Here is a 21,715-nt window from a genome sequence, read left to right on the forward strand (position 1 = left end):
TGCTTATCAAAGACCAAATGGATGCACTTTTTCTTTGTATAAGACCTGGTTCACAAACATGTGGTACAGACCTAAGATTATATGATATAACTACCTAAAACTGGGATTCTCTTTATTTCTCAAATTATTCAGATCAGCACAAAATATTTATCAACAGGTAAACCTGGCATTTTTTTCTACATATACACATAACTCTTAATCCTGACAAGGATTTGTGCTTTTTTCTAATCTTAAGAAATACAAACCTGCCATTGACTAACCAAGAGAACAAATATACAGGAATGAGAAGCTTAAATATGGAAATTACTCAGGGTATTCACATGACCAATGCAGCCAATTAAATTAATTGTAAAATGCTTTTTTGTCTAATAAAAATACAATAATTGCCATAATCCTCCTTAACACAAATATATAACTTTTAACACTCTGTATTAAAAGAAATTTTATTATTAAAGCTCAAAATTTCATGCTTATTTTGTTTAAAAGGAATATCCTTGCTAACAAAGCCATATTATATTATTAATATCCATAGAAAAAGACTATTGTGTTTATAATAAGGATAAAAATAATGGAAACAAATGATTTTTATATAGTGGAAAGAGCAAAGTATGATGGTACGTTAAACTCACTTTAATAATTGTGTTGTGGTTTTTTTTATTTTTACAAAGACAAAACAGACTATTTATATGAGAGTTTAAAAAGACATTACACAGAAGCCCCCCCTAAGCTTCCCTTTCAGATAATGGGTCAATGCCCTTGAAAACATCATTTTTGCACAGGACTCAAAAAATGAAAACATATAAATTTTACTCTCTTCACTATAGATAACAGAAATTATGAAAAAGTGAAAAGGACTCCTTATATACATGCCCCTTTACCTTAGAGGGCATACTTATCAGAAAGGGGGGAGTAGGATGCATAAATTTGTCTTCTCCCCACTCTGTACATCTATAGCCCAAGTATCTCATTTAAGTTTTGCTGAAGTCTATCTTTTCAAACAGCTGTATTTTCAATTGGAAAATTATATTCATATGACTATCTCTAGGCAAATAAATTTTTCTTTGCATTGCAAATAATGGGGTAAAGATGGCTTTATCCATTCTGAGAGCATTATTAGTAGCATATCCTGTGGAAAAGGGTGTGAAATCTGTAGATTCTCCTTTAGGTTATCTCTTGAAAGGCAAGCAGACAGTCACTACCCATGCTTTGTCTTTTCTACAAAGGAGGATAAACTTAAGAGGATTCAGAATTGTGATATGGAGGAAAATCACCTCAATCAGAATTTTTCTTTCTTTTTTTTGGGGGGGGGGGAGGGTAAGAAAAAAGCACAGTTGAAACACTTCATTTGAATGCTTCTGTCACAGTAAAAATTATCACAAATTAGGCAATAACTATGGCAGTATTTTGTTTTTTTCTCTGAACTGTTTCTCACCTGTCCAGCAATCTCACCTGATCAGAAAAAGAGAATGAGAAAGGCAGCATAAAAGGTCTGCATGTGATCCCAAAATAAGTGCCTGAGAATGAGGGCATATGGACTAAGACTGAGCAGAGACAACCTGACCTCCTTCAATCTTACCCGTGTCATGTCCTCTTTGATCTAGTGACACTAGTGTCACTACATTTTCCACTGCCACGGGTTTTCTCAATGACTGTCCTCGATGCCTAAAACTTCCTATCCTTTCTCAAATCAGGCTAGCTTTTCTTTAAGTCTCAGATAAAGTCCCACTTTCTAGAAGGAGACTTTCCCAGCCCTTCTAAATCTAAGCACCCTGAGATTTTCTCTAATTTACCAATAAATGTATGTATGCATATATATATGTATGTATATATACATATTTATCTATAGCTGTCTTATTTTTATGTGATTGTTTACAAGCTTATATCTTGACCATTAGATTTTGAGTTCCTTATGGAGAGAGATTGTGCATGTGTGCACTGTTTGGTTTGGAAATTTTTTTGTGCTTAGCACAATTTCTGGCATACTGAAAGTATTGAATAAATGCCTACTGATGTAATTTCACTCCGAAGCTATTTATTTGTGTTTTACACACAGTTCTAACAAATACAGATGTCTTGATTTCCAGAACTATAATGAACTGGAAACAACAAATCAAATTATTTTCTTAGCTTTGTCGTCTATGCCCAAAACCTTGGAGTTATCTCTCATTTGTTCTCAAGTATAGATAAAGCTATATGCTCTGTGATGTTCCTTCCAACTCTCTTTAACTTGTGAATTTTCCAACATGACCAACAGCAGTCTATTATGTACTCATTGGACAAATTCTTGATTCCCAAGATTTTGTGGTTAGCACAAACTAGCTAAACTCAGCTGAATTATCACAATTCTGAATAAACAAAGACTGTGTTAAATGCGGCTGCAGTGAGACTCTCTCCCAATTCATTGTTATCACTGAGCATCTTCCTCTCAGAGCCAGCATTTAAAGTTCTGAATTATGCTCCAAACTCTCCGCAGCTATTTTGCCATCGATGGAGTATATATATACATTCTGCATTATGGTAGTTCACTGAGCACATTTTCACCTGAAGGCAGTAGTGCTTAATGTAAACATGTGGCCCGTGTATTATATGTCTAAAATATGTACTGGCATTCCAAAAAAGTCATTTAAATTCATTAGGAACAGACGATATAAAATAAAGGCATCTTCCACCACAACTCCACGGGAAGAATTTGGGAGAGTTCAACAAACCCATAGCGCAGCATTTAAACAGCTTTTTCTAGAGATGTGTTCTGCTATGATTTTTCAATTGCAAAACAATTTTAAAATTCTAAAATAAAAATGTATTTTATCCTTTCCCTTTGTACTCATTTGGCTATGGGCTGATTCAATTTAAATAAAGAAGTACCTTACTAGGTGGCACCAGGGACTAAGGGAACAAAGACAAAAACCAAATACTCTTGGTCTTCAACTCGCTTATCTACACTTCTTTTGTTTCTTTTGAGAAGGAAAAAGGAAGGGAAAGCGTGAGAGATTAAAAGGAGAGAAGGAAAGAAGGAAGGAAGAAAGGAAGAAGGGAAAGTGAAGGAAGAAGGGAAAAGATAGACAAGGGGAGGAAAGAAGGAAGGAAAAGAAATTAAAATTTTGCAAGCAGGGAGTAACAAAAGCATAGTCTTTTCAGCCAGGTTCAACTCCCAGGCAAAAGCTCCACGTGTCATCAGGAAAACTCACCAATATTTTCAGTGGGCATTGAGACCCGTGTTGCTTCTAAGAGATTGTCAGCCAGGACAAAGGCCCCTTCTTCCAGTGTATCAAGTAGCATCGTTGCAGCATGTGCCTGTTCTGAAGAATTCATGTCTTTCCAGGATTCTAGAGCTTCAGGTCTCAGCAGGTTGTCCACTGTGTCAACAATTGCCTGCATCCATTAGAAAACTATCATTAGGCCTGACTGCTTCTGGCACTGAGGAGATTTTCTAGTGCTGTCTTGTGACAATTCTAATATTCAGCTGTCAAGATGATTTACTCTGATTTAAAGATACCAGAACACCTGGTTAACATAAAATAGACCTAACTACTTCAAAATAGGACTATTTAAAAGGGTTACTAGAATGTCAAACTGGTCGTGAAATGTAAATGTAGATATCTGATTTATTTCTATTTATATAGTGCACAAAAACAGGGTCAAAAAGTGCAGAAAAATATAAGACCTTGCGCCAATGCCTTTGCCTGAGGCTTTAATCTTACATACAATGTCAAGGTTTTTATTTTCTGGACAGAAGATACTTAAGACCTAAGGAGTAGCTTTATGTTGTCAGTGGGAAAGAACAGATAATATGTTGTTTTTGAAAATAACACTTTGCCCAAACTGTGGCCCACAGTGTTTATTGCCACATTTGTTTATTAGCAAAGACTAATGAGATGAAGTGGTTTCAGTGTGTAAATGATGTGTAAATGTTCTCTCTCTCCCAACTTACTATACGATGCCGAGCTCAAATCCTGGAGACCACGAACTATAGTTCTTGTATAGTGGTCACTGAGCAAAGGCAATTAATCATCTGAACAAACAAGATAGTCCAAGTCTAAACTGGTCATTTAAGGAATTGGGGGGGGGGGGGGGGGGGGGGGGGGGGGGGGGGAGAGAGGTGAGGGAAGGGAGGAGGTGTATAAAACAAAGTAAAGTCCCTGAAAATGACCATATAATTGAAAATCTTCTCATGGGGAGATTAATTCAGCGATACATAAAGTAACAATAAATAAAGGAGGGGGGAGGGAAGAGAGAAATTCAGAGACATTTTTTAATTCTCTTCATAAAATAACCCAATCAATCACACTAATCAGTTAATCAATTGAAGGCAGGCTCTCTCTTGATACATAATGTATGTAACTGCATTGAATATGTCATGCACTGGTGAATCCCTGCCCCATTTACCTGGTCATCATGTGACCTTAAGCACAGCACATATGTGATCTGTTTGATCTAGTAATAAATGCTGAGGGCAAAATAAGCACAGTGCATACAAACAGAACCCCACCCCCTAAAATTGGTTAAAAATACTGCATTTAAATGAATAGGAAAATATTGGTGGAGACTATTGCCAGAGTAAGATTAATTAGCTTAATCCATCTTAATATCCTCTTTCTGTATGCTTTGTGAGCCACCACGACCTTCGGGGCAGGTATATGATACTCCGTAGTGGAATTAAAGGATCCCCCCTCCCCAATTCTGTTCTCTAATGGGAGATGGAATAGTGAGGATGCTCTTACTGATCCCACTTGCAGTCATTAACTGGAGTGGAACCAAAATCGGTCTGCTGAGGCTGGATTCATTAGCCACCAAGAAATACAGATTGGAGCCTCTAATCTGAGGGACAAATGAATCCTCTGTCACAGAGTGGGAACTCGCTTCATTTGCATAGTGTAAATCGGCTTCTGATTTGTAACTGCAGAAGTTTTATTCCTCTTATCTGAGCCACAGAAGCTCATGTGGGATGTCCTGAATATGACACTGGTCGGGTGAAGGTCGTCTGAGGATTTCTCAGGCTGCTACAGAGTGTGCTTGTGATGAGCCATTATTAATTTCAAGTCGAGCTTATTTATTACCATGTCTATGTCTTTAGTGGAAACAAAATGATCAGCATAATCATATTCCTGAGATACTCTCCCTGCCAAATGAAAAATGGCTACTTTTCCCAATGAGGCATGTATCCTGGGCAACATACCAATTATTACATTTCATACATTAAACTTTTACCTTAAAGGTGAACTGCAAATTAAAGTATGAAGAATTTTATCCACTTCAGCAGTTATTTCTTTGCCCCCCATTAGCCAGGCTAAAAAGGAACATTCAGAACCTAAAAACAGACCCTCCCACCACTTTTTCTTTTAAAGCTCTCAGGTCCAGCAAAGTCTAATCCTATCTGGCTGGTTGCCATTCTTACTGGAGACCCTGCCAAAAAATACCAGTGAAGTCACGGACATTGAGTAACCTCTATTCCACTGAAATATCACAGAAGCAAGAGAACAAGGTGCTTAAACATGGGTGTGTGCATGCATGGTGCATAGTCCTTTGAATTCTGATTTGCCACTATTTTGTTTCTGAGGGGGATGCACAAAAATTAGGAGATCCTGTTCCCCTAAAAAAAAAGAACTTCAAGAATCCATGAAACAAAATGAAAGCCCATTGACTACTCCACTTATATCTGTCCGCTTACACGTGGTAGTATTGTCAATATTTCCCTGACTGTGGGCATAACAATTGGCTGGAGTAAGCAAACAGTCTATTCCTGTCCCTCTCAGCCAGGCAAGAAGCACCATTAAACAGATACTAATGGAATTGTCACAATATTCATATTTCATCTGCAGTTTACCCAACCTCTACATGAATTATCTTTGGAATTAACCCTTAAAATCTAAAGACCAAAGTGGTTTCATTTTAGAGCATCCCACAGAAATAAGAAAGCAGTGACATTTTCATGCACATACAATCATGACCATACAGTCTTTGATATGATAAACTGCCAAGAAGAGATCATAGCTGTTTGATTGCCAGCTGTTGTTTGATCCACAAGGATAACATTGGGAAACAAAGGGATTCTATTATTACTTTCCAATTCAGAAGATTTTCATTAATATTCTTGTACTTTTGGATAAATAAAAATGTTGCAAAAAAAAAGAAAAAAAGAAAAATTATTTGCTTATTCTGAGAATATTATACCTGTGCAAAGCCAACATTTGTATAGTTGATAGGGGGCACAATACATAATTATCAAAGACTGAAATATATTGGATCATGCAGCAAGATGATAAAGCGTGGCAGGTAGCTGACGCAGGGAGAAAGCAGGGTGACAGCAGAGGAGAGATACCTTAAGGTAAGCCCTGCATGTCTTCTCTCGTTTTTGGAGCTTTTTAGTAAGAGAAAAGAAAGGTAGAGGTTAGATGTACATCTCTAGAAAGCTACCCCCAAAATACATATATATGTATTAAAACACATACACACCCTCAAGTTAATCTCAAATTGGATAGTGCTTTTGTAATTCTATCTGGTTTCAGTGAATGTAAGACCATCCTTCTTTAGTGGGAAGGGGAGTTAAAGATCAAATCCAATTCCTTCAAAACTGAGGCAAGGGAGAGGAAAGAATTTTGTCATGGCCACATGGATGGTTGGTAGCAGAATTCACAAGATTTACTCCCAAGCTAGCATTCTTTTTTGCCTTTATTGTATCATATTTCCCTTTATCTCTTAGGTACCTAGAATAAATGTGCCAGGCCTGGAGTCAAATGCAAACTTAAATACTCCAGGGCAAATCATTTAACCTGTCTGCCTCAGTTTCCTCATCTGTAAAAAGGGGTTAATAATTGCACCTACCTCCCAGGCTTCTTGTGAGGATCAAATGAGATAATAATTATAGAACATTTAATACCTGGCACATAATAAGAGCTATGTAAATGTTAGCCATTATTATTTTTCTTGTTATCATGCTCTTTTACTTTCTAGGATATGAAATGAAGAGGTTTAAAAATTCTGGTCACAGAATTCACATTGAAGGAAAGAAACGTGCAATCTTCAATGCCTTATAAATTTTAGGGAGCATCAAATACCCACCCAGCCTCAGGATTTCTATCAACTTCTCTACATTAATTCTGCCAAAGGGGACAAAAATGTGTAGTCAACCAATTATTTTCAGATCAAAAATTCAACAAATAAATAAATAAACCTCATCTGAAGCAATTAAAATAAGAAATGGAAAACTGGAAATTTAAGTTCCACTCCCAAAGGTTGTCATCAGAAACATTACTTCAATGATTACTAGTAAGATATTTTTATGGTCCATTTATAAAGCCAGAAGAAAAGGCAGGTATAAATGACAACTCTCTGAAAAGTCTACCAGTATAATGTCTACATGATACATTTTGAAATAAGGAATCTAGTCTTTGAAGTCTGTCAGCAACAGAGGTTTCCCATAATCTAACTGACTTTATATATTACTGCCCTTCTGTTCTGTCTTTAATAATGATTCTTTCTTGGGAACTAGAGCAAATAAGAATGAAAAGATGGGAGGAAGAAGAAGAAGAGTATTAGTAATAAATTACTGGTAGGAGGAGAAAGAAATAGGAAATGCCTAATTAAAAATGCCATACCTTGTTATAACTCCGCCCAGCCGAATCCTTCTCACTGGGTTTGAGTTCTTGCAGCTGCGCGTCTAGAATGTCCACCAATTGTTCCATCAGTCTCACAGATGAGCTCACATCCCCAGCAAACACAGGTCCTTTGGTGTGTTTAGCCAGCTCATTGGCAAGACTGGCGGCATTCTCTCCACTTCGGATCTGAAACGACAATTTATATTATCTCAGCAGGAGCCCATGTTCCGCTCATGGGTTCCAAGTTGACTCCCAGCATACCTTTGTGGTAGCAAAACACCCATTTGCACACACGTCAAAATCTGCAGCTAATTGAGAACAATAAACTTTTTCTTTATCTGAAAGATGAAAGGTTCTTATACACACAAAAGAAAATTCTTAAGACACATTAAAAAAAAAAAAACTATAATCAGATTGGAAATTTGGGGCCAAGACTTCCATTTCATTATAACTTTTTTTTTCCTTCTCCGCTATTATTAGAAGCACAAAAGTCTACTGGTTCATAACGGCAGGCATTTAAAAGTCAAACTCAAGTGGACTGAGACAGATGACGATTATCTAGCTTTCATCACCTCACAAGGAATGATTGGGGAGGAACAGGAAAATAAAAGGTGATGCTGCAATGTGCTATAAATAGGATTTTGCCTATAATGCCACCTTACATGACATTTTATTTGTTCTATCATCATCTGCCAACTAAACATCTGTTTGGGTTCTGGAAATTCAGTTGCACATTGAAATCTATTTGATTTATTAGGCCTACACAGAATTCATCTTCTGAACATTAAATCAAAACAAAACAAACCCGACCCAGAACATGCTAAACATGAATGAAATTAAGCAAGCATGTATGCATTTAGAAGCTTAACTTAGTAAAGAATATGCCCCAAAACACATGTGGGCTTAACTTTGGATAAATGGTTCACAGACAAAAACTATGCATAATTCTTTTACTTTTAAACTGAACAAAGAGCAATAAAGATGGTTTCAACATACTAAGCTGAATTATTTATGTTCGAAGTTAAAGCCTTTAATCACCAGTGTGTATCATATTAAAAGATTCCAACCAACCTTCTGAGCCAGCTGATTTACCCAGTGTGAGGTACAGTTGCTAAGATCAGGGCCCTTAGGGTTCCATGTGCCGGTGGAAACCACGCAGAGATACGAGGCAGTTCCTACAACAGATGTAGAAAACAACAGTGAAATTGAAACCATTTTTCTGCATGCATTCAGGAAATCAGCTCCCCCATTCCCGCTCTGTGTGTTAAATTTTGAATAAACGCTAATGGAGGCAGTTGACAATAACTGACGAAAACATAGGGAATAACGCAGATTACAAACAGTAAATATAAAGTCAGCATAGAAATATCAGACGTTTACAGCAAACAAACCAAAAGCCCTTCATTTTTTTTGGAATTTCTCCAAAGTGGGGCTGGTAATGAGAAAGGCAGCTGTAAGCAATCTTTACTATAGTCCTCAGGCAAAAACCTCAAGTATAACCTGAGTCCTCAAGGATTCAAGGCATTCATGGCCTGTACTCAATGGCCTTTTATAGATTAAAATCTAAAAAATGCCTGCAGACACTATATTATCATACTTTACAAATATGGCACTTGTAAGTGGTCCCCCCCAAAATGGGGGCAACTCCATGATGCTTTGAGCACCTATTTACTAAGGACTCTGTATGGCGATGTGCATATTGTATAACACAATACACACACACACACACATATATATGAATTTTTTTTATAAAAATAGGAATACATATTTCACAGGAAATACCTCTTGTTCCCTTGGGACAAGGCCGTTCAACTATCATTCCTCTTTGTGTCTGAGGCCACCAAATCCCCCTGGCTTCTAAAGCTTCGCAGAATCTTTCTGGCGGGGGAAAAATACTTGTTACAGGAGGAATTTTGGTTGTAGAAACTGCTGGAGGTGGTTTAGTCCCTTTGCTTCCTTCCTTTGTTCCACCAGCTAAAGTTGTGCTCATGGGGGCTTTCTGTGAAGGAGTGCTTGTGGTTGATACTGTGGTTTTGAACAGCTCAGCTGAAGAAGTTACTGTCACTGCTGTGGTAGGCACTATGGAAAAAAGATGAGTATGTTAATCCCAATTTTTCAAAAGTTTACAAGAATCTCTGAGAACGCTAGTTAAAGAAACAAAAGACAATTAAATTCAATCATTCTCTGATTATGGATTGCAGAGAAAGCACAAGATGTGTGTTATACAGAATGATAAGTTAAAGGGGGTGGATAGATTGAGCTGTGCTATGGACAAGTGTTTCCATATTGGTAAGATTTTTTTTTTTGGATCCACCAAAGCCTTAAACTAATTTTTAAATGCTTCTGACTTAGACATAGCTGTTTTGGTTGTTTTGCTGATTCTACGATCACACTGGTGTGGAGTTGTCCCAATATACAGACAGAGCCTGGGGCTCTCACATTAAATTTCTAAACTTAAGGAATTAACTAGGTTTTTAAAAGGCTAAATGACTTGCTATACAGCTAGTATTGGTGAAAGGTAATACCTGAACCCAGCCAGGATGTCACCCAAAGGTATTCTTTTATCTACTATGTAACACTCCTGGTTTTAGGCTTTTAAAATTAATTCTCTCCACAATATTTTTGTATAGGTTTTAATCCTTCATTTCTTAATCAAATTATAAGACTACTTTAGGGCCACTTCTTTATAACTTTTTGTGAATACAAATTGACATTTGTGTTTGTAAAGTCCAAGAGAAATTATTGTCATATATGACAATGAAAAAAAAAAGGTGATTAACCAAATTCCATTCAGTCTAGAAAAAGTAGACAATGGAATAATCTAAGGTCCTGTTTGGTAAACAACCAACTATGATGTATCAACAAAATTTGAGACTTGCACATAATTTGGGCATTTAAAAAAACAAAAAAACAAAAACAAAAGTCACCCATTCTACCCTTTGCGGGAAAACAATTACTGCAGCTAGATCATCCCTCCCAGCAGTCATTCTTGCTTGAGAGAATTCCAGCACGCTTGACTAGATGAAACATAAAAGTCTAGCAATCCTATACTATTTCTATATATCGTCATCATTACCTCAGACTTTTACATTCTTAGTTTTGATAAAGTAGGTATGAAAGAACAACTAATTTCTGGCAGAGGTTAGTATAGAATTTATTCTACTATGTTAAGATAATATTATCTTTAATTTGAAATCTAACACAAATGCTATGGAGTCCTTTAAAGAGTTTAAGGGGAAATTTACCAGCATAAAATATTTCAAACATAAAATCATTTAATATTTTCTTTTCTGAAATTAAAAAAAAAGTTATAACCTGCATATCATTGGAGTAGCTGGTACAGTGAAGCAAAGCTATTTTTAGTCCTACAAGACTAATTTCAAACTGTCAGAAATAGCTAGATGTGAAACACTGCAAAGCTAAAAATTCACCAGTGTATTATTTTTGTCATCACTTGGGAAACTGGAATATTTGTGGCTCTCAAATTCTTCTACAAGAATACACAAAGAAAGGAGTCCTTGCAATTAAGTTTATGTTTTCTTTTATTATTATTATTAAACTGAGAAAAAGATTATTTTTCCAGCCATATTTATTATTTTATTCAAATAAAATCCTGCTCAAGAAAGTCATGCTATAGAAAACCACAAGTGTAAAAAAAAAAAAAAATCAAAAGTCCAAATTAGAAGATTAAAATTGCCTAGAATTAAATTGATCTAATTCAACTGATTTCAATTAATTAACTTAATTAAGATATTTAAATTAATAAAATAATGTGAGCCCAGGTTTGATTATATCAAGAAAGTTACCAGGAGCACACACTGATTTTATCAAGAAAAAAAAATCTCTTCATAGTACACCTGTTTGGGGAATCTTGGTTACCAAATCTCATTTTCACTAAGTGCATATTGTTACTTCCGCTTTTCTTCTCCATCTCCAAACAGAAACTTCTTGAGCATGTGTTTTATTTCCAGGGCATAATTTATTGACTGTTTGAGTGCTGTCTCCGTATTCGAGTCAAACTTCATGCCTAGCCAGCTGCTTCAAGAGCCGATTCAAACCTGTCTATCTTCCTCTGTAAGCACTTGCCTGACATCTTGTGAAACCTCTGTAATTTTCTTTTGATTACAATGCAGTCAGGCTTTCAGTGCTTTCTCAATTAACATTTGTCAAAAACATCACAATCTTTGCAGAAGTGTCAAGTAACTGCTGCTGCTCAACTAGGGCTCCGGTGCAGCGAGGAGAAAAGGGGATGAAGAAGAGAAAGGCAAACGCTTTTTCTCGTCACGCTCCCTTATTAGTACATTACAGGATGACGGAAGTGCTTCTTAATAATACTCCCTTTATCATTCCTACATGGCACTATGGCAAGATAACTGGACTATAAGTCAGAGGTTTGAGTGTGAATCCTAACAGTCATTATTAGACTCAGTTTCCCCATCAGTAAAATGGGAATAATAACAGTACATACCTCACAATATGAAGGTATGTGTAAAGAACTGTGTAAACCCAAAAGTAATGTAGAAATATCTGAACTATAACTTACCTATCACACCCTAATTTTCATAGCTCCTCCTCTGTTTGTGTTATCTTTAGCCAAAAAAAATTAAGCATCAGTAAAGGAACTTATAACAACCCCTACAAATTACCGAAAGAGAACATTAGAGTGGTTTTGGGGTTTGGGAATTGCTGCTGACCCAAAGTGGCTGTGGGATCCTCGACTGTTCAGCACTCAAGGCAACTTTTCAAGCACGTCATGTTGCACAGACTATCTGGACCTGAATTAGCAGATAGTATTTCCTTATCTAAGTTTTCTCTGTAATAAAGAAACCCCAGATTCAGATCCTATCACTATCACTCCTTAAGCATCATTTCAGGAAACCCAAAAGAGATGGTTTTTCCCCCCTGTGACCCAATATTATAAAGTCATTTTGCCTCTTTCTATTTTTAATACTAATACTTCTATTAAGAAAGATATTTAAGGAGACTGTATAATACATTACTTAAAATACATCACTGAAATAATTATAATTTTGATAATGGTAACATGAAGATAAGTTATTTAGTAGAAAAACGCACTCCTTTTGAACCAAATGCCTAAGCAAAGATGAGTCCATTCCACCAAATCCTCACTATATAACTTCTTATAAAACATGAAAATTAGCTGCTTAAAAACTTAAAAATGAGAGTTTTTGATATCTAATATTTAATACTGCTAGAATTTAAGATTACTGCCTAAATTAACACTTCCCTTTTTACTATTATAATGAGAGCTGGCATTTATTTAATACCTTTAGGTTTACATGTAAACTTATTCTACCTTATCACAATTCTGCGAAGTAGGTGCTGTTACTATCCTTGTTCTACAGATGAGAAAACTGAGGTTGAGAGAGGTTAAATGAATGACTCACATTACCACAATGCTAATAAGTTTCTGAGGAAGAATTTGAACTCAAGACTTCATGATTCCATATCCAACACTATCCACAGTATTTAAAATAAAAAAATCCAGGCAGAGGTAAGATTACTTTTTCTCCTACTTTGGCATTGGGTAAATATTTTTCCTAGATTGTTTTAAAATTCAGTGAAAAGCATTAGAAACTTACTTTTCACACTTGCTATATTTTAAACTTTGCTTATTATTGTTAATATTGTTTTCAATATTTACAAGTTGGTAAATCGCTGTAGAAGGCAGAGTTTAAATCCAGAATTTATCACTAAAAGGTTTCCTAAGGACAATAAACAGATAATAATCTGGTGAAAATAAATGGGAGATATAGTAAAACTCCTAAATAGAGAATAAGGAACATGAAGAAAACATGAAAACCTGACTCTCCTCTTGCAATAAAATCAATAATATAGGTGAATTTTAGAACTTGAAAGGAGCCTTGGAGATCACCCAGTCCACCAGCTCCCTTCATCCACAGAGCTGAAGAAGCTTATTTCCAAACCTGCGAAGAAGCATTATTATACACTAAAAACACTTAGGAATATTGCCAAGTTAGTCAAGCTTCCAGATAAGGGGAACAATTGGCTTTTTGACTCCCGCCTAGCAATAGTGAAAAAGAGAGGGTAAAAATGGTTAGGCAAATACATCTATTTAACTGGGAGGCTAGCAACTAGATATCCACTATCATCTGTAAGTTTGGGTAGATTTATTATAGTAGTTGTAATTGAGATATTGGTATCAGCCATCAATTTTTCCTTAAAGGAATTGAATGGAATATATACTTTTTCATATTATATAGTACTAATCTCAAATTGTCTCTCCTCTAGCTCTCTGAACTTACTTCATAAAGCTAAAATGAGTGTTCATTAAATTATCCTTTCTTTATTATGTATTAAAAAAATCACTGATCACATTTTATTGAACATTAGCAGGACAAGAATGACTTAAGAAATAGACATTTGTGCTGCTTACATCCTAATTTTTAAAAAATAAAATATGTCTAACTTCTTAACTGGTGCAAAGTAAATACTCTATAATAGTTTTAATTTTTCTTAATTGAGAAAAATAGGAAAATTCAAAACCACCCAAGATGTGACCTCCCCCATGTATCTTACAGTACAAATGTTGTGACCAGATTAAGTAAATTTACAATAAATCAGATTAAAAAAATATTATAAAGAGAAATGAGGACTTTATTGCTATTTATTTTTGTAAACCTACTCTAGAGCGAGGTAGAAAACAGGCCAAGATTGGAGAAACAGAGTAAGGAAATTGGTAACATACATAAAATTAATAACAATCTAATAGAAAAAAGTGTAATCAATGAAAAGTCCCATATCTAAATTCCTGAATACATGCTTTTACTGTTAAAAATGGAGTGGAGAAAATTATCTTAAAATAAATGGGGGGAAAAATGCATCCAAGCAGTAAGCTAGTATTTTCAGAGTCTCTAATTAAAAGTTTAAAAGGAAGTGAACTATTTTTTTCAGTATTCTTTTGGGCAGGGCTACTATGTGTGAGAGGAGGCAGCAGATCCAACAGAGAGGACTTCCAAATGTGAAATTCAGTCAAAGCAGCCAGCTTCAGCTTCGAAGAGAGTGCCCAGACCTAATTTTTCCCATCACTGTTTTATCAACTGCTTTGATCAAACTGCTATTGAGGTTTACTGTGACTGACTCAAAGTCCTAAGTTGGAATGTCTGTACAAGATGGTGATCCCAAAATATATGTGGCCTGAAACTAGCAATGAATGATGAAGAAAGTGGGGAGTCTGTGACAGATAATGGGTTCAAACAGAGGCAATAGTGGGATTTATGTAACATGCATTAAAAAAAAAAAATCCTAGCATCATTAAGGGTTAAATAACAAAACTGGCAAGCAAATAGTCTCCTTTGGAAAGATTTAAGAATTGAAGGGGATTTTTTTTTTTTTAAATCCTACACCTAAGTTGCCATGGTATTTATTTCCCTCTCAAAGTCACTTATAAAATTAACATTTTTAAAAGGAAATGGGAAAGGTGGAGACACTATCAGCTGATGCAGTTGTCCAAGCAGTAGAGAAAGGACCTGCATATTTTATAAGTGTATAAATCATCTCTGGAGAGCCAGGACAAAATGATAAATTTTTGTTTGGATTTTGTTCCCCCCCCCCCTCACTATATGTAAAGAAGTAGTACCTGAGGACAGGAAACTTTCATTTTTTTCATCTTTCTATATCCCAGTGTTTAGTACAGTGCTGAGAATATAGTAGATAATTAGTAAATGCTTATTCAATTAAAGAATAAATGTTGAAATATAGCATTATGTGTACCTTCAAACAAAGATGGCAAAGTGAGAACAGAAGAATTTCCAAGTGAAGATACAAATAGAAACCATCAAAGCTCACTTTAACTTTGCTCTCCTGTCCACCCTGACCCAGAAAAGTGACAGTATCTTATAACCAACATAAAGGCAAATAACTGCCTTTCTTCTGAGCTGTTGGTGGCTACTTATAACAAATGCATCTTATCAGAGATTTCCTCACCGCTAACAAGGACAACATGCTCTATTTTTTAAAAATTAACTTAGGTATTATTTCTCGTTTTTCCACATCTTGGATACATTTGTTGTCCACTTTTCTAAGTAGCAACAGATTTTCCTAGCTGGAAAAAGCCCAGAGATTCACTCCCTTCAAAGACACAACTTTCAACAGCTAACAGAATGATAAAGGCATAAATAAGGGACAGGGTCACTGTAAGGTCAAATTCTAACTATGTTCCCTTGGTGGAACATAAGCTTTTGAGAAACTTATATATAAGGAATGCTTTATGTTAACAAAAGAAAAACACCATCACCAACAACAAAATATCAATACCATTACAATAAGGGTCAAGGATACAACCCAACTTTCTGGTCTGAGGAGCAAAATATATAATTAACTTAAGAGAATGATTCAGACACACTGTCACCATGGCCTTTCCACCCTGTAGGGAGATTTAAGTGTTGAAACATTCAGCAGCATGATGTTATTGGTGCAGCCTGGAGCTGACAAAGTCAAGACAGACACAGATTACAGATAGAGGACCCAGGAAACAAGTCAATACATCATTACTGTCCCTGTTACAAGAAATGACACAGACTCTGGGTTCTCTATCATGACCCTATCAAGCAGAAGAGATTTGGTCTTTTCCTTTTATGGTCCTGATCCCTTGACCTGTTTAGAATTTGAAAGAGAATTTTCTTAAGACAGCTTTTTAGAAAAAAACAACAAAAAAAGATGTTTTATTGGACAAGATGAAAAAACTTCCATCCCAAGTATAAATAACTTTAAATAACTCTTGTTTCTAAAAGGTCAGAATAACCAAATGATCAAAACCTTTGAATGAATTCAATAAATTAAACACCACTATGGAATAAAAAATTATATATCGCACAAATAAGATATGAGTACAAAATATAAAAATATTGTATTCGTTTCTATGCCATGACAATCGTTTATTTTTAAAGAAAAGGCACTGCTCTGATCACTGCATATACTCCAACATGCAGGAGTTACATATGTATATTAATAAGTTAACCACTTCTTTTTACAGATTAGTTATCTTCTTAGGGGAAAAGTAAAAAGTAGCTGGGTTCAAATTATTCTCATAAGCTGTGCATTCTCTAAATCATCATTTGGGGTTCTTATAGTCATTAATGGGAAAATGATTTACAGCTACCACCAATTAAAAAAAAAAAGAACGTATAATTTTGCGTCACTCACTTCTGAAAAGATATTGGAGAAACTTTTCCTCCTAAGCAGACATGGAAGAGTATGATTGGGACTGCAAAACTCAAGAACATTTATGCCTGGCAATGCACATTAACTCTGCCAAATCTCTTGAGACTCCCTAACACACATTTCCCTCAACCACTGGCGCCAAGAAGTTAAAAGGTCTGCATGTACATTGTAATCAATTCAAAAGTCAGGTAGGAAAGCACAAAGCTAACAGGTATCTAGCTTGAAATTTATAAACTTATTTTTAGCAAGGAACAACTAAACTGACAATAATGATAAAACATATTATGAACAAAGCCTTATACCAGTTTTTCTTTTAAAATGACATTTACAAAAGCTATCAATATTCCTGTTTTCATGTAAAAAGAGCCCATGAGAGATTATGAAAAATCACTCTGAAACATTGTGACATATGACATTATTGATTCATTCATTCACTCAACAGACATTTATGGAAAACCTACTAAGTGCAGGTTATTTAAATATAGTTAGTAGAAAAGAAATATAGTTAGGAGGAGGAAGGAGAAAGAAGAAAAAAAGGACAAGAACAGGAGGAAGAGAAAAAATGTGAAGAAAAAGGAAATAAAACTCCACACAATAATGCAAATGGAAGCATATTTTCAAATATGCTATTTGAAATAAACTACTAAAAAAAACCACATGTAATTATCAATAAACAAGTATTCTTACCTTGGGCAGGATCGGGTGGGCCAAATTCCAGAGAATATCGTAAAATGAAATTGTTGTTCCACACATACAGTTGATTATCTCTTGGGTTGTAATCTACTGCAGCAATGTATTGGTACTGGTTAGGAAAGGGAACATCAACGTATTCCCCTCGGTTTAATCTGGTATTGTAAATATAATCAATTGCATTCTTGCCTGTTTCACTTTCATTGTCTTGATAAACTGATCGAACTACATAGAGGACGCCACAGATCATAAAAGCGTTGGAGGCAGCGCGTTTATCATAAATGGTCTCCCAAGTTGCTTCAAATCGGAGAGTATATGGATTCAATTGGCTAATAACTATCATTCCATTGTTCTGCTCAGTGGCATAAATAACCCACAAACCATTTTCATCAACAGCTAAGTCGATATCAGTCTTCCCTCCCCATCGATATGGAGAAGTATCATGGTAGTTAGCATAGTTTATAATTGCCTCTCCACTTTTAATTCTAGTCCTCAAGTCAAATTTCACAATGTTCCTTGTTCTTTCTTTATTAAAAAACACAGCACCATCATAGACAACAAATCCAGTACCATCCACTCGATTGGGAAGTTTATATGTTGTCGTTTGGCGGCTATTTTGGAAATCCTCCAAAGAAGCATATTCTATCAAAGTATCCGTCCGATATGGAGTCCATGGCATGAAATAAATTTTATCTGCAGCCTGAAGAGGGTCTTTGCACCAAGCACCTGCTTTTTGTTCAGCCTCATATATACATGGTGAATCCACAATTGCTTTCAACGTCCCAGGGCAAACAAAAACTAACAGTCACAGAGAAAAGACAAGAATTACAATGAGTTAAAAAATAATCATACATAAATGTAAACAAGTGTAAGTTATAATGACTATGAACCAGGAAAGAAAATTCATTTCAGCACCATGAAATTATAGATCTTTTTTTTTTTTTTTTAAATTGATGCAAGTACCATCCACCTTTCTAAAAGTTACCATGTTCAATGTATCAACATAGAAAGTGGATTGGGACAATTTTCACAGTTCAAACCAAAGCTTAATGGCATTCTTAATTAAGTTGAAATTATTTGTATTTTATTTTGTACTTTAATCTTGGGCTTTAGCAATTTATGGATCAAAGGTTTTTAGCTACTGTCTAGCAACATAGGAAGAATTTCCTTTATGTCCAGACTCCTCACCTCCCCCTCACCAACCTCCTCTCAAGTTCCCAAAGTGATATCCCCGAATAAAACAAAACAAAACAAAACAAAACAAAACAAAACAAAACAAAAAAAGTGAAGATTGTTCAAAATTTCAGGAGAGGCTTAAAACAAAGGGGCCTCTATTTTTAAAAAAATAAATAAATAAAAATGAAACACAAATATACCGAAAAATGCAATTAGGAACAGAGTGTACAATAACCAAAGCGGTGAAAGAAATAGACCAGGAAATCCTGTAACCATGGCATGCAATGGAGAAGTTTTTGGAAGCCAGGCAGGATGGCACATTAATAACAAATAAGTACCCAAGGGTGTGAGAAAAAGAGAGGTACAGTATGAAGAGATAGAAAAGATATCTTCCCTCCCTCCCCACCACCACCGGTAAGGACTTCAGAAACTGGAGCCCACCACCTGCTTTAGCAGCCAATTTTTTATTGCAAACAGTCGACTTCCCTGGGAGGTGCACTTATGAGATCCTGCTGATTAGTAGAGTATTGAGAGTGTTTGTGGGGGAAGGGAAGTGAGGAGGTGAACATCCATAAGGCACATAACAAGGAGCTGGGGTTTGGACTGTATTCGATTATTTACCTTTTTGCTCCACTTCTATTTTAAGCATCGGGAAGAAAAAATAAAAAAAAAGAGTGCAAGGAAAAAAGAAAAAAGATTAACATAAATTGACTATTAGTCTTAAGACTGAATTAGTAATAGATGCTAAATATAGGGAGAATAAGAGCTGCACTACTTTGGATAAAGAGAAACAGACAACAGGAAAACCTAGCAAGAGAAAGATTCTAAAGTTACATAAATGAACATGGATCAATCATTTTAGTAGATTAAAGAGGCAATACAGATATGTTGGCATGTTGCTTCACTTAGTGAACCTAAATAAATAATGAAAGCTTTCACTAATGCATGGTATACATACTCTCCCCTCCCCAATGTCATTCAATAATCTCACCAAGTCCTATTTTATATAGGCATGCACTATACACACACACTTACACTCATTCACACGTGCGTGCACTCACACACACATTTAGCTTTATTTTTTCCACATTAGCCTATCACCCTTAAGTTCACCCAACACTGATATTTTTTAAAGGTAAAAGGGAGAGTAGGAAATTATTGGCCAATTTATTAAAAAAATAAAGTATTCTGATATTCACTTCAACTTTTCATAAATATTTATAAGGCCACATTTTTATTCCAGCATAATTATATTAGATTATGTGGACTTGTGGGCTAAAATAAGTGACTAACTTCCCCTAGTTTCAGATATCTATTCTGTTAAAATTCTATTTAATTTTATTCCCCTCCCCCAACCCTTTTAAGCTTTTTTTGACCCTAAAGTCCCTAATAAATTCTATACAATCTAAATCTAATACTTAAAAACTATGCTTAGAAAAATTGTAAGCAAAATACATACAAGAGAAAAGCAAGCACAGTAGGCAAGGAAGAAAAGGAAGAAAGAAAAGTATTGGTTAGCTTATTAATACAGTATCTTATCATCATCAAATTTACTACAGAACAGCAGGCTAGCATGCAGAAACCACCATACAGAGCAATCAAGGCAAATGCCACCCCCCCCCCACATACTCCATAAAACAAACCAGATTAATAGTTATATGACATGAGCAATCCCCCTCCATTTTACCCCACCCCCAACCCACCCCCACAAATGTAAAAGGATTACATTGTTACATGAAGGAAGTTACATAAGAATTCTGTTGCTGAAGAGTCTCCTCATAATTATCGGCCATAAAAAACTATTACACGTTATTAGGAGACTTTGAAGTATGTTGCCTGAGTTTCATAAAACCACCAGAGGAATGAGGATTGGTCAAGCCTCTTTTTGATTAACAGCAGTGTCCAACTATACAGGTGTCACCTGGTATACTGACAACACGGAAGCTCAAAGCTCCACCTGTATTCATTCTCAGGGCTTCACACTGACAGGTTCTTGTTTGCTATTGCCACTGGTGGTGATTGTTACTGTTGTTCTTGGGGCTTTTTTTTTTTTCAGGGGAGGGGTCCTTAGGGTAGAATGTTTCACACAGAAATAGTTTTAGCCAAGTAAGTGGCACCTCAACCCCCTCTACCTTTGCTATGGGTTAACCAAACTTTAATAAATACTTATTATATATCAGTCACATTGATATCTTCAGATAACATATTTATTTTTTTCTAATTTCTAATTCTGGATTTATTCAAATAAATAGACAAGTTGGGGACTCTCTGCCATTCAGAGTTAAATTACTTGCAGATGATTCCTGCTCACACAATGTAAGAACTTATTCCTCAATGAAGAGCAATATTGTACCTGCTTAGAATCAATAATGATAGGGGAGTGACAAAAATGTCAAGGATAACAGAAATCACTTATTTTATGTCTACATTGTAGCCATATGTGATTTGGGGGTGATAGGTGGTTATAGTCATTAAACAAATGTTACAAATTCCATTAAATATAATAAATGGAAAAATAAAACATTTTAATATGCATATATGTACATATACATAATGTGTCTAAATTGCATTAATAGTTTAAGTAGAAATATAAAAACTGACATTTTACATTAATTGTAACAAGTTGACTTCTGTTATTCAAAGTATTAATATACTGTACAATGAGAGAAGAAGAAATCAGGGACCTATCTGTTTCTTTGTGACTGAAATAAAGTTTTATTTAATTTGTTGTCCTTTTGAAAACTAAGCAACAATATCCAAACTTTGAAGATAACAAATAACATTTGTTGAAGCAAATCTAATATTTTTAAATACTTAAAACTTCAGCCCATATAAAACTTTTTCACAGTGGCTCTAAAAAAGAATAAGTACGTTAAATCCAGCCTTATATGTGTACATATACATGTCAAAATTCTAATATCATCTTTCCATTTAATGAAAATTTCCAGGCCACTCTTGAAATAGAGTAATATAATGAATGGAATTGGCTTTCTTTGCCAAAGAAATTGGATAATATAAATTGTTACTTGTCCTAAAAAGGCTGGTTTAAT

General features: G+C 35.3%; 1 protein-coding gene across 24 annotated transcripts in view; it reads right to left on the reverse strand.

Moving 5' to 3' along the window:
• Positions 1-21,715, reverse strand: part of ADGRL2 (adhesion G protein-coupled receptor L2) — a 223,119-nt gene that overhangs the window by 36,457 nt on the left and 164,947 nt on the right. For 7 of the 24 annotated variants that reach the window (XM_031936761.1, XM_031936764.1, XM_031936760.1 and 4 more), the window contains exons 5-11: positions 19,287-19,301; positions 17,487-18,287; positions 9,378-9,674; positions 8,667-8,770; positions 7,596-7,781; positions 6,320-6,358; positions 3,189-3,372 (exon numbers count right to left, since the gene is read on the reverse strand). In XM_031936761.1, coding sequence (XP_031792621.1) covers positions 3,189-3,372; positions 6,320-6,358; positions 7,596-7,781; positions 8,667-8,770; positions 9,378-9,674; positions 17,487-18,287; positions 19,287-19,301 — 1,626 coding nt within the window. The remainder of the gene's footprint in view (positions 1-3,188; positions 3,373-6,319; positions 6,359-7,595; positions 7,782-8,666; positions 8,771-9,377; positions 9,675-17,486; positions 18,288-19,286; positions 19,302-21,715) is intronic. The other 17 variants (XM_031936765.1, XM_031936770.1, XM_031936780.1 and 14 more) reach the window with 8 other exon arrangements.

Source organism: Sarcophilus harrisii, chromosome 4 (genome assembly GCF_902635505.1).
Source record: "Sarcophilus harrisii chromosome 4, mSarHar1.11, whole genome shotgun sequence".
Taxonomy (NCBI): domain Eukaryota; kingdom Metazoa; phylum Chordata; class Mammalia; order Dasyuromorphia; family Dasyuridae; genus Sarcophilus; species Sarcophilus harrisii.